A 12,500-nucleotide genomic window follows, 5' to 3' on the forward strand; every position below is an offset into this window, starting at 1 on the left:
CTATTACCTACAGATATAAATTCTTGGAACGTAACGGAAAAATGCTTATCTTTTGTAATGACTTAATCTTTTAAGCTTAATAGCACAAGTACAGTCTACCATAAATGACTGAAAATCAAATTCTGAATTGTGAAAATCATAGCCACAAAGACACAACAAAATAATAACTCTTCAACATCCATGTTGTAAAATTTGTGAAATTTGCAAATGCACTGTGTTGCATACAAGAATCATTCTATTCACATAAACTTTAAAATTTCAAGCTATAAAATGAAAAGAACAATAAACATGTGAGAGAACGGTGAAAATTCCCTTGCTACAATTAACCAATTAATTAAATATATGTCTTGTATCATGGATATGTCTGTATTACCTCTTAATCTTTGCACTTCAATTCTGAAGTTCAACTTTGTTTTCTATTTGGATTGTTCTTTATTCTCTTCTTCTTTGCAGAGACATATGGATGATACTTGGTCTCTTCACCTTTCTTTTTACCCTGTTTTCCTTTTTTCTCTTTCTTTGGTTCATCATTTCTTTTCTCGACAACAACTTCCTTTCTCTTTTCTTCTGTAATTTCACTTATCGCTTCTTTCTTTATAACAACATCTTCAGGTTCAGTTTTTACTTGAACTTTGTCCTCTGATTCCTGTTGGTTATGCTGATCTCCTTCTTCATCAATGAGGAACATGTTATCAAAATTCACTTCTTGTGGAGGAGGTAAATCCTGTGGTGGTTTCTTTTCCATTCTAACTGGTTTTCTCTTTTCTTTTTTAGGTCTCAAGCTCAGCTGCAGTTGATTTGTATCTGTTAGAAGGTCATCACCAAGGGTACCAAAACTTAGGAAGTCAGACTCAAGGTTAGCTCCCTGTGTTTTCTGGTCTCTTACACCCTGTCCTGGAATAAATATCCTTTCCTTTTTGTTAATTCGCTTCAAGTGATAGGACTCTATTTGTTCTTCTGTAAGTGGATACTGGGCTGGAGTATTGGCCTTATTTTCCTTGTCCTCAGTTTCCATTTCATCCTCTTCATTCTCATCTACTTCATTTCCACTGCCTGCATCTTCTTCCTCCATGTCACCTTCGACAAGTTGAACAGCCTTACACATTTCAACATACAACTGATTAAACCTACAGGAAGTCTCTTTCACCGATGGTCTTAGTCCTATGACCATACAATGATGTTTAAGGCCAAGCGTCTTGTCACTCTGGAGAATTACGTCGAGGCCATAAAGTGCAACAAGTGGTATACCCTTGTTGGCACACCCAGGAAGGAAGGTTTTGATCAGAAATCCTGGGTGAACGTTTTTCTTGGCCAAGACTGCAACAATCTCCTCTCTCTCCATAGCCCTCATAACTTGATTGTATCCCATTACCAAGTGTGACATAGCTTCCTTCCTTTCCTGGCTTCTCTGACATACTCCTGCATCAATATTTTCAAGAATCTGCTTTTCATACTCTTCTAGGAAGCATTTTCTCTCTTCTTTCTTGAATTTCCGCAGCTCTTTCCACGGGGGTTTACTTGGGGGCTTCAGACCAGAACAACTCTTCTGTAATAGGTTTCTTAAGGAATCATAATATGAATCACTGATGGCTGGCCAATCAAGAGAAAATGGACTTTCTAGTGTATTTTTTACAACAACCTTTTTTTTCATTCCTTTTATAGACTTCCGCTGCTCATGTTCACTTAAGACCTGTACTACCTTGGGATCAGAAGCCATTGTGAAAGATAAGTGTTGCTTTAAAAAAAAAAATCAAAACAAAAGCAAAGATTTCCACTACAGAGTAAAGTATAATTAAATGATTTCTTCAAAAACAGCAAAAATAACAGTAAACAATACACAACACAATCACAAAGGAATCAGAAAAATTCACAAATCACATACAAAAGTCTAATACAAAATAATGATTCTTTTGGAATATCTTAAACCATAGCAACACTTTTGATGCCTATGAGCCAAGAAAAATTGAACTTAAGATCCTTCCTCAATATCAACAATGCCAAAGAAAGCCAACATTGTTGAAGTGTAGTGAGGCAGATATGCATAAGAGGAGTATGTAATGAGGCCAAATATTGACAGAAAGAAAACATTCATGGCCAATTTCTCATTGGGTTCAAGCATGTACAAGGCTGTGTTCAGTTCATAACGTCGATACCAGTTTGAAAAGGCTTTGCGGATTGAACTCAACATTTTACCAATATTACTTAATTCACCTCTCTTGCCAATGAAAAGGAGCTAGCCTAAGGGGTCTATTCCTTCGGCTTTTCTTCCGAAGGAATTTCCTCGATTTTGGGAATCTCAATTTTCAGCTTCTTTAGTGCTTCTTGGACACAGCTTTGGTACTGCTTGAACACTGGCTCGCATGTGGAGTCGTCCAACACTCCTCGTAGGAACTTCTCACTGTACCACTGATTGAAACAGTTGTCATACAGTGACTTCAGCTCTTGGCAATCCTTGCTCACACTGTTCATGGGAAATGCTTTGCAGAAGAATCAAAATGATTTTACAGCATACTAACAATCTCTGATGAATTAGTAAATAAGAAGTTTTTAAAAAATCCTAAGTTCTCAAGTGAAAACAAGGTCTATGATGTTACTGTAATTACTAATAACTGATAATAACCCAACTGACTGAAAAAAATTAAGTAGACTTATTTTTCTTCCTCGAGTCCACCGCTTTGTATATCTTAGACAGCAAGTAAGCCGAGGCTCCAACTTCACCAATTACTGCCCCGATGCAGCAAGTCAAGGGCCAAACCTATGAAGAAACAAATGTCAGTTAATTTACTGAGAAAAAATCCCTTCCTAAAGTCTACAGTGGTGGCATGAAAGGATACATGAATTATAACCAGTCAATTTTAACCCATTGTCTCCGGGAGTATTTTGGGGGCACATGGCCTCCAATTTGGGGAGTATGCACTGGGCTTGACTCCAGGGCCTATTTCAAATTCGGCTGGGGCATCGCACTCGCTGTACTGCATCAACAAAACTACATTTCTTTTTATACCACTTTTATGGAAATCATAATTCAAATGTTTCTACATTCTTCTTCAAAGATGCACAATTTTCATTTGAGCAGCTAGATCTGTAGTAGCCTCATTATGTAAATTAAGTGTATTACACTATGTAAAAGATCAAATATGATTTTGCAGAGGGATAAAAATGCGATTTTCTTTAATTTTCGTAAATCTTATTCTTTCAAAATGAGGGATTGTATGCAGTTACATACAAGGCTACTACTCCTTCTTTTGAAATAAGATTGTATGCAGTCATATACAAGATTGCTACTCCTTTTGAAATAAGAGATTTTATGCAGTTATATACAAGACTGCTATTAATTCTGCTGAAATATAAGACTATGCAGTTATATACAAGGCTGCTACTCCCATGGATTCAGTACTTTCCTTTGTGTGTTTAAATTCAAGACAGTCACACAAGCATAGCACCATATGACAAACTGAGTGGCTTACACAAGGAGATTGCTCATGTAAACCAGAGTGAAGGTCACTTCCGATTCACAGCAGCACCAAGAAAGTCTATATTTTTGGTGCGTAATATCTTCAGGGATAGTAGGCAAGTGTTTCATGTGCAAAATAGCCCCCTTTATACACATCAATAACTAATCAGAGCATTATGCATCCTGTTTTATCACAGGCATAACCATGACAAAACCAGGCATGCCATGAACTAACTGTCATCCAGGGACAACGAGTTAAGCTAGTCTAGTGGAATGGGTATAGGAAGAAAAGATAGAAATGAAAATTAATAACTTCACAGAGCAACAGATGGTAAATAACATTTCTCTGGTATTTCTGATAAAAATACAAATCAAAATAAGGTCATTCCAGTCTCTTGCCTTGCAAAGTTATTCTTTCTCATTTATACATTTTCTACATTTGTTTGAGTGATGCATGTAACTTCCACCTCTATAAAATATCTACTCACTTTCTTTAACAATACAAAATAAAATTTCCCTACCCTAAACCAGTATAATATTTTCACATTCTCTTCACGTAGTTTTGACAAGTACACATTCAAGCTAATAAGCAAAGTACCTGACATATCTACAACTAAAGAGAAAGCTGCCACAACCTGAACAATGCAGCAATGCCCAAAACCTCAGAAAACCACAGACCTGCCAAGGCGTGTCCCAGTCCAGTGGAATAGGCAAAGCACCAAACCAAGCTCCCACGACAGCAGTGAGAGACTGAAGTACAGGTTCCTCCTCGAAATTGGCTCTGTAAATGCATTTTTTCCATTTCTAAATCATGCAAGTAAATTTCTTTCTGATATTTGCACAGATAAATGATACCTCACACTTTACAGAAAGAGTGACTCCTTTTCATATAAAATAAATTAGCATTATTAAGTGGCAATAATAACAGTAATGCAGAAAAAATAATTCAAGCTATGATATGCTATTAAAAAACTATGAAAAATTGGAAAACAGTAAAAATCATATATTTCACAAAACACCAATCAATAGTAACATGTACAAATAAGTCTTCTTAAAGATGAAATATGTATCCCAACTGTGACAAGCCAGATAATTTACAGAAAAATATGACAGAAGAAGACACTGTACAAAAATTTGCTTTTATAGATAGAGAATCTCACTTTGCAATAAACCTAGCTGATATTCAGTGTATTTTTCCTACCAGTATATTACACACAGCACAATGAAACTTTCATTCAAAGAAAAAAAGTACCAGACGAGCACAAAGAAACTGTATACTAACCGTTCAATAATAAGACCAAGAGCACCAGGGCCAAGCGCAACAAGGGGTCTGACAAATGCTAGAGATGCGACTAGTATGCTGAACGTGAAGGTCTCCTCAATATTCCTGTAAAATAAAAATGCAAACGAGTCAACAAAAAGTATAAAATTAGAAAAACAATGAATACAGGTCAAACAGCATCAATGGGGCTTGACGAGTGGCGAATCAACAAAGTTGCTTCATCACAGGAGTATAACAAAAATAAATAAGTGAATAAAAGTCCAGCGAAACATTACGCAACTGGGGACTGATTCTGCCCATGCCAAACCAAGCTGGGCACCTTGTACTGCCAACCACTCAAGTGAAAAATTGGAAGCAGGAGAAACATGTTTTCCAGACTCTAGACAATTTTGACAGGTACATATATGATCTTTTAGTAAATGGGGCTAAAAATACACTTCAAGCAATTTTAGTAAATATGATATTTTAGTAAATGGGGCAAAAAATACACTTCAAGCAATAAGTGCCAAAAAAGTACATAATTCTTGAGTCCATCAGCATAAAAAAGGCCCAAATGTGTGTGGCACAGATACCTGCCATCTGCCATATGCATTCCGAGCTTCATGGCAAGTACAGAACCAACAATTCCAAGATATTAGCCATGGACAAAAAATGAATATATAAGTAAAAAAAAAATAAACACAGGATAATGATGTCATTTGTGCAACAGTGATACAACCTGTTTATGAGATATCAACATAAAAATATTAATCTTCTGGAAAATATAAGTGTAACTGAAGTTACATGTTTGCAAGTATCTGGCCCAAAATTTCTGAACCAGTGTCAGATTTCCAGAAGAATAGGATTACAGGTAGACAGACTAATGAAAATCATCCTGTATTACATATTTAGCATATAGCTAACAAGTTTCTTATTATACATATTTAATGACAACACAACATTTTTTTTTTGTTTTTGTTTGGGTCAAGAAACAATTTCTATATACCTACAATACCAACACTACTATTAATCCTCTACAAAATAGAAAACAACACAATCCAAATTTCCAGAAAATAATAAAATATTCTGAATGGAGAATTACACAAGTACTTACTCAATCAAATATGCTCCATACAGCACAGTTACAATGTGCGTGAGGCATACACTGAAGATGCTGAGAATCACCACCAAGATGAAATCCACAAGCTGAGTTAAGAAAAAAAGTCTTAAGGAGAGTCCCCAGAGTTACATAATGCTCCTTATCTAGATTACAGTTTAAGAGTAAAACAATGTTACTTATGTGACTGAAAGAATATTTTACTGATAAACTGATGAAATGTAAGACATCTTTCCTCTATGATAGTTCCTGCACAAACTGAAAATTTGAAAAAGTTATTTGGTGATAGTCACAGTAGCTCTTCTGGACTTCATCCATTACTGTTTATGTTCCTTTAAAGTGACATGTACTTGTCTAGAAGCATATTGGAAAAAACAATTCCTGGACATTAAACCAATGACCACTACCCTGAAATCAACATGCAAGGACCATTTCATGTTTCTTATTGGGCATTATGCACTCCAACTTTTCAAGGCAATTCAGAGCCAGTTCTTTTACCATAAAGATATGTGAAATTGCTGTATAGGTGTCAGATGGGAAATGCACTGACAATGTGGGATATACACTGATGATATATCCAGGAAATTTATCATCAAATAAGGAACCAGCTTTATTTTGTCAGAATATTTGTGGAGAATCTTTGCTAAGCATAACCCCTATGATCTTGATGACATGACCATAACATCATAAAAAAAACTTGGCTTGACGGGCAGGTGATGTAAACATGCCATTATGGAAAACATTGGCTAAGGGCTGGGGTGACGGTGTAGTAGCATGACCCCACAACCTGAGGCTCAGCATACTTTCCCAGGTTGGGTCATGCCCAGGTCCACCGTCTTGTCCGCGCTCATTGGACAGCGGGCTCCCCTTGGGGAGCCTACCGGCTTCAGCCTCTATCACCCAACCATACCTGTGGGCACTCACACCCACACAGTCACTCCCTAAAGAGATAAGACACCAGAGTAACATAGTAGATGCCCCCATACTGTATATTTCCTAACTTTAAGAAACTAAATATCTCTGTTCCCCTTTCACATAAGTACCAGTATATCTTTCTCTATTACAGTAAATGACTCCTAACCTCTAACTTGATTAAAGATATCATATGTTGAATTCAAAAACTATTAGGTGAGCTGCAGAGCCTTCAAAATATTGCTCTTGAACTGCCTTAAAAAATCCACATATTTTTCACTATTTTCTTGAATTTAATTTTTATTTACACAGGAGATAATCTTATAAACAATTCTATGATATAGCATAACTAAAACAAATAACATGCAAGCACAAACAAAATCTTACTGCTTCCCTTTCTGTAATCTAAGGCACATTCCCCCTATAACATCTCCAGTGCAACTGACAATAAATCATTATATAACTAATATAAAAGCAAAATACTCTCAGCCGGTCCTTCAACCTTCATCCTCTACTGATAAACAATTGACTTAAATGTTCTTATTCTACCTCATGTGCCCTTTTCTGGAAGAGAGCAATCATAAATCAAAAAGTTCTAGATATTCAATAGACAATGACAATGACCATCGAAAAAAGCCTTTATCATGGTGCTTATTATCTAAGGATTTGTAAAGTTCAATAATTTGATGCAGAATGGACCTAGTAAATTGAATAAGCATTTGCTTCTGCTGTACTGCTTGTCGTACAGAATGCACAGAGGATATATCCAAGAGGTTTACCATAAAATAAGGAGTTAGTCCAAGCTTTAGCCTGCTAGAATATTCATGAAGGATGTTTGCCATTAGCATAGCACCAATTGGGGCAGAGGTAGCAATGATCAATATGCACATGGTATACCATGCAAGCAAAGTAAAATATATGTATACCACATATCCTACATTCTTTTTACAATCAGCAGAAATTAACTGTATATGATATAATTAGTATTTGCTTTTACCCAAGATCCTATTCCATTCACCAAATAAGATATACTATACTCATCTAACTCATACTCATAAACATTCTAATTGTTTTAGCATGCATCTCATCTACAATCACGGGGTTAATTTTTAGTACAGCTGAGTCGGCCAATAAATCTGCGACCACCCTAAAAGTTTTGAGCTGAGATCTTATCTGATAAAACTGTAGTGCATTCGAGTATAACACTATAAACTTTTTGTCAAATAAACTATGTTAAAAAAGGTACATGCAAACATGCAAACTCATAAATGAGTTTCATTTATGAGTGACCACATCCCTCTGGTGATTACTTCAGCCACTCCTGTGAAATCCATAAACATCACAGTATGAACCAAATACCTTCCTGCCCTGGAGGCTCTGCTCCCGGACCCCCAATCTTATCGCCATATTTCCCAATCAGGGGCTCTGCACTCGCACCTCTACCTGATCACCATGGACTTGCTTTCCACACGGCATTTGTTACAACTTTTTTTTCATTTTTGACGTTGTTCTCTGCCCGGGCTGATTATTTCATGTATCAGTTAGCATTCTCCGTCCCCTTCTTTATGACATTGTCATTATATTTTCCCATACATTCCCCCAATAACATCTCCAGTGCATAACTTTCTTATTATCAACTTGCAAAGGAAATACCATATATGAAAGGCATCTTATTTTCAGTCTTCTGTCCATTACAGGCAAAATTTACATTCTTCTATATAGCTATGGGAAACAAACTTTATCTCATATATACCCTTTAAAAGACTGAATGAACACTCCCTATAAGATAAAGAGAAAAATTATAAAAATGTTAACCCAATGCCGACGGGCATGATGTGTACGTGTATGAAATGCCCACTGTGAGTTTACTTGTTTAATTGTTTTAACACATAGATGGCTACACTACTATGTTGTAAATAAGCCAATTATGAGTACTGCCTATCTTGCCCGTTTACCCTTTTCTTTGAGTTACGAAAATATTTTATGTTGTCTTATTTTGCTGTTATAAATATTAATGTTATAATGTTTATAACATTATAATAATTATAATGTTTATTATAAAAATAAAACCATCAATATTCATAGCACTAGTAAAAAATACGTTTTTCCCGCCAATTCAAGGAAAGGTGAAATCAGGTAAGGTCACAAGGTCTACTAATTGACTCCTTTGTGGCTAAGAACTAGCAGAGCCATCTATGGGCAGACATTTCACAAAAAATATAAAAAATGAGCACAGCATTTTCCCCATTTTTTATTCATTTTCCGTGACAGTATTGGGTTAATAGATAGATGTCTAAAACTAGTATAAAAATTAGTAAATATAAATGATATGATTGCCTTTATCTCCTCGAACAAATGTTCCTTAAATATCTACTTGTTCTCCCTTGAGACGATTGTGCAACATATATAATTTTCATGTAAAGATAATACCAGATAATCATACCAGATACCCTTGTTTGGTAAGTAAACTTCTGTAAAGTATTCATTATTTTTAAATGGTGAACTTTTGATGGGAAACGGTCCTATTGTGTTTCCCTGCGCTGTTTGTCTTGGTGTGAGAATGTCAGGAGTTTTCTTCCAAAATGCTGACAATTCCCTAAGTAACATACAACTTGATTATACAAGTTACACATTTGCTTCAAGCTTGAACAGAGGAGAACAAGTAAACATGTATGGATTTTTTTTTTTTTTTTTTTTTTTTTTTTTTTTTTTTTTTTTTATTCTGATGAGTAAATTATCAAGTCAAATACAGGCAACAGATGGTTACATCATGAATTTATTTATTTTCGTTTCCTATTGAACGTTTTATATCATTTTAATTCTATATCTAGGTCAGTGGAAACATTTATCTTTTAGTGAGAGCAAGCTGTGAGCTATGCATGGGCATTAACATTCGATTAGGAAATTAAAAAAGAGAATGTCTGTTTCTTCATATACTTTCTTACAGATTTCATTTCAAATATTAGAAACGAGTGAAAATGTTTGGTAAGCCTTCTTTACCATTGCTTATTTAATATCAGGGTTTACACATAAGGCACTAGTATTACCAGATAAAATCCCAATTTGATAACCTGCAAATTTATTCGGCCAGCTGTACACAGTACATATAATAAATGGAAAAATTCTCAAAATCCTCTGAAGAACAACACATCCCCATGGAATTGCAGATGAATAAGGAATTATTGGCAATTTTCTAGAATCACTTCACACCTAATAGTTACGGAGGACATGAGAAATTGAGGAAATGGTAGGCATAGATTATATTGCACTTATGTATTTTTGTCATTCCAACAACTTGGAATATGAGATTCCTAATATATCTGACAAGCAAGACAAAGCCCTGACAGGCCTGAGTGACACACCTCAAGAGTGACATCACAACCTAGCTGTGGCAAAGGCACCACAAGGTAATCATATCTCATCATATGCTCAGTTCCGAGTTACTGGCAAGTTAGAGGAGTTTTTGGACGTTCATGTTGTTCTTATGTATTCATTCTATTGATGGTTAATTTTCACTGTATGGACATACTAAGGGAGGCCAAACTGAAGATGATATTTGTGTAGAGGACTAAAAGTTGCAGTCATTTGTACAAGAATAATCTGCAGACACAAATGATAATGACATAAATAAAAGAAAAAGATTGCGGAAAGTGCTACCAACACCGACAAGTCGACACAATGCTCCCGGGTTTCAGCTCTCTCTTGCCATGCGTACTGAGGTGAAGACCATGTTTCCCAGGGGGGTGTTGGGGGGCAAAGCCCTCTATCAACCATCCTCTTGGGAAGTGCCCAAAGGGAGCACCCAGTCACGGCAACTTAAGATTATTGATTTTTTGTTCCGTATCCATTCTATTTCAGCCTGTTTTTCCCCTAGTTTCCCTGATATACTTCATGCCCTCCCCTGCTATCGGGACTATCAAATCAAGATTGTCAATGGAGATGGTGATCATATCTCAACGATTTATTTGCACAAGGAACAACACCAAGAATCGTTGAAAGCAGTGGATTTCATGCAGAAAAATATCAAAGTTGTTTCGAAAGTAACATATTGACCAATTACTGTGACGCAGAGTTGGGGTCTCAGTTTCTGGTGAGTGCACTGTAAAGAATTACCCCATTGATAATTTCTGCTTATCTGATTAATAGACATTGATATGACTCTACTGATATTAATTTAATGAGTGTTGATATGCAGACCTATTCTAAAAATTTGGTTAATTTTCAAAAATGACAATCAGGTATTCCCTGACAATATCTATATCATCAGATTTGTTTTTGTGTGATGAGAATGAATCTGATGATAATCTCCATCGTATTCTCCAGCCTACAATCTTGATGTGATTTGATAAGTCCCATAGCAGGGGAGGGCATGAAGTAGATCAGGGAAATTACGGGGTAAAACAGACTGAAATACAAAAAATAGAAAACAGAAATGTGTTAAACAAGCACAAAAAACGCTCAAAATCAGCTAATAAAACTCTACAGACATCGCCGCCATCTTTGAGAGTCTACGGACCGACGCGCCAACTTTCGAAAAACTCAACGGGAACCAGAACCCCTGTGGTAATCGTACAATGTGTCCTAATCAATAAACCAACCTAACCTAATCCTGTGGGATTTATACACTACGATCAATATATTCCCTAGCCAGGAGGCTATACCCCCTGTGCCCCCGTGGTATTAAATACACCTAGCCAGGGATATGCCCTCTGGAACCCCTTAGTAGTATATATGCCTAGCCGGGGGCTACGCCACCTGGACCCCCGTGGTAAAATGTTCGCTTAGCCAGCAGGGCTACACCCCCTGTGACTTTAGGAAAATACGATCTATATTACCTAGCCCCCATGGACCCCTAAGATTAATCCACAAACCATTATATAGCGAAAAACCAAACTTTTCTGCCCTTCCGTCTATGGTCAGAATTGCTTGGTGTCTAATCACTTTTTTTGGCAATAGGGGCACTTGTTGAGCTCAAATATCTGGCTTTGATTGAGAATAATGTCTATTTGTCCTTTATATCTACATTATGGCTTTAAAAATGACCCAGAGTCAAAACGCAGCACTTAAAATGAAACATTTTTCACCAGCATTTCTCGGCGAATAGCATCGCACAGCCTGTCATGAAAACACACATGCGCACAAGGTTATTGTACAGAATAGCGTAAATAATTACCAAAAGACGTAAAAGAAGTATAATAAAACTAGAAGAATGCATTACATAAATGAGTTCAGCAAAATTTGCACACCTTTTGCCATAGATGAAAAGTGTCTTAGTTTTCGTCAAGACATCCACTCCATACACTTATTTTACTGTACTCATAGTTGACATATACAAAAAGGTTTCCAAGAAATCCATCAAATTGCCTTAATTCTCTCTATTTTTCTTCTTTAGCATAGAATTCCTCCTGTGACTTTCTGGAAATCCCCTACCGGTGCCTCTACCTCCAGCTTACCCACGCCCCCACCAACCTCCCATCGCCCACTCAACTCCGCACCGCCTCTACCGACCTTCCCGGCCCTATTCCTGGCCTTCCCCTTGCCGAATCCCGCCGCGATGTGTCCTTCGCCGCCGCCTCCTCCCGGGTGCAGCGCCGAGGCCTCCGGAGCCACCAACTGCAGCGCCACTTGCAGCACCACCACGACCAGGCTGTAGATCCTCAGTGCCCCCAGACACGCCTGCAGCTCGAACTCGGACTGCGCCAAGGTCAGCAGAAGTCCCAGGCCGAGGACGAGACTCAGGAGGTACTTGCAGGTCA

General features: G+C 37.0%; 2 protein-coding genes across 2 annotated transcripts in view; both read right to left on the reverse strand.

Annotated features, from left to right (window-relative positions):
- LOC125038510 overlaps positions 1–1,967 on the reverse strand; it is a 2,041-nt gene extending 74 nt beyond the window's left edge. The window contains exon 1 of the mRNA XM_047631994.1: positions 1–1,967. This exon is cut by the window's left edge and continues 74 nt beyond it. Within this exon, the coding sequence (XP_047487950.1) occupies positions 404–1,717 (1,314 nt within the window). The 5' untranslated portion in view covers positions 1,718–1,967 and the 3' untranslated portion in view covers positions 1–403.
- A 517-nt stretch (positions 1,968–2,484) lies between these two features.
- The window catches only part of LOC125038511 (phosphatidylinositol-glycan biosynthesis class F protein-like), a 10,101-nt gene continuing 85 nt past the window's right edge, over positions 2,485–12,500 (reverse strand). The window contains exons 1-5 of the mRNA XM_047631995.1: positions 12,253–12,500; positions 5,830–5,921; positions 4,737–4,841; positions 4,133–4,235; positions 2,485–2,755 (exon numbers count right to left, since the gene is read on the reverse strand). The exon at positions 12,253–12,500 is cut by the window's right edge and continues 85 nt beyond it. Coding sequence (XP_047487951.1) covers positions 2,639–2,755; positions 4,133–4,235; positions 4,737–4,841; positions 5,830–5,921; positions 12,253–12,500 — 665 coding nt within the window. The 3' untranslated portion in view covers positions 2,485–2,638. The remainder of the gene's footprint in view (positions 2,756–4,132; positions 4,236–4,736; positions 4,842–5,829; positions 5,922–12,252) is intronic.

This window comes from Penaeus chinensis, chromosome 25, assembly GCF_019202785.1.
Source record: "Penaeus chinensis breed Huanghai No. 1 chromosome 25, ASM1920278v2, whole genome shotgun sequence".
NCBI lineage: Eukaryota > Metazoa > Arthropoda > Malacostraca > Decapoda > Penaeidae > Penaeus > Penaeus chinensis.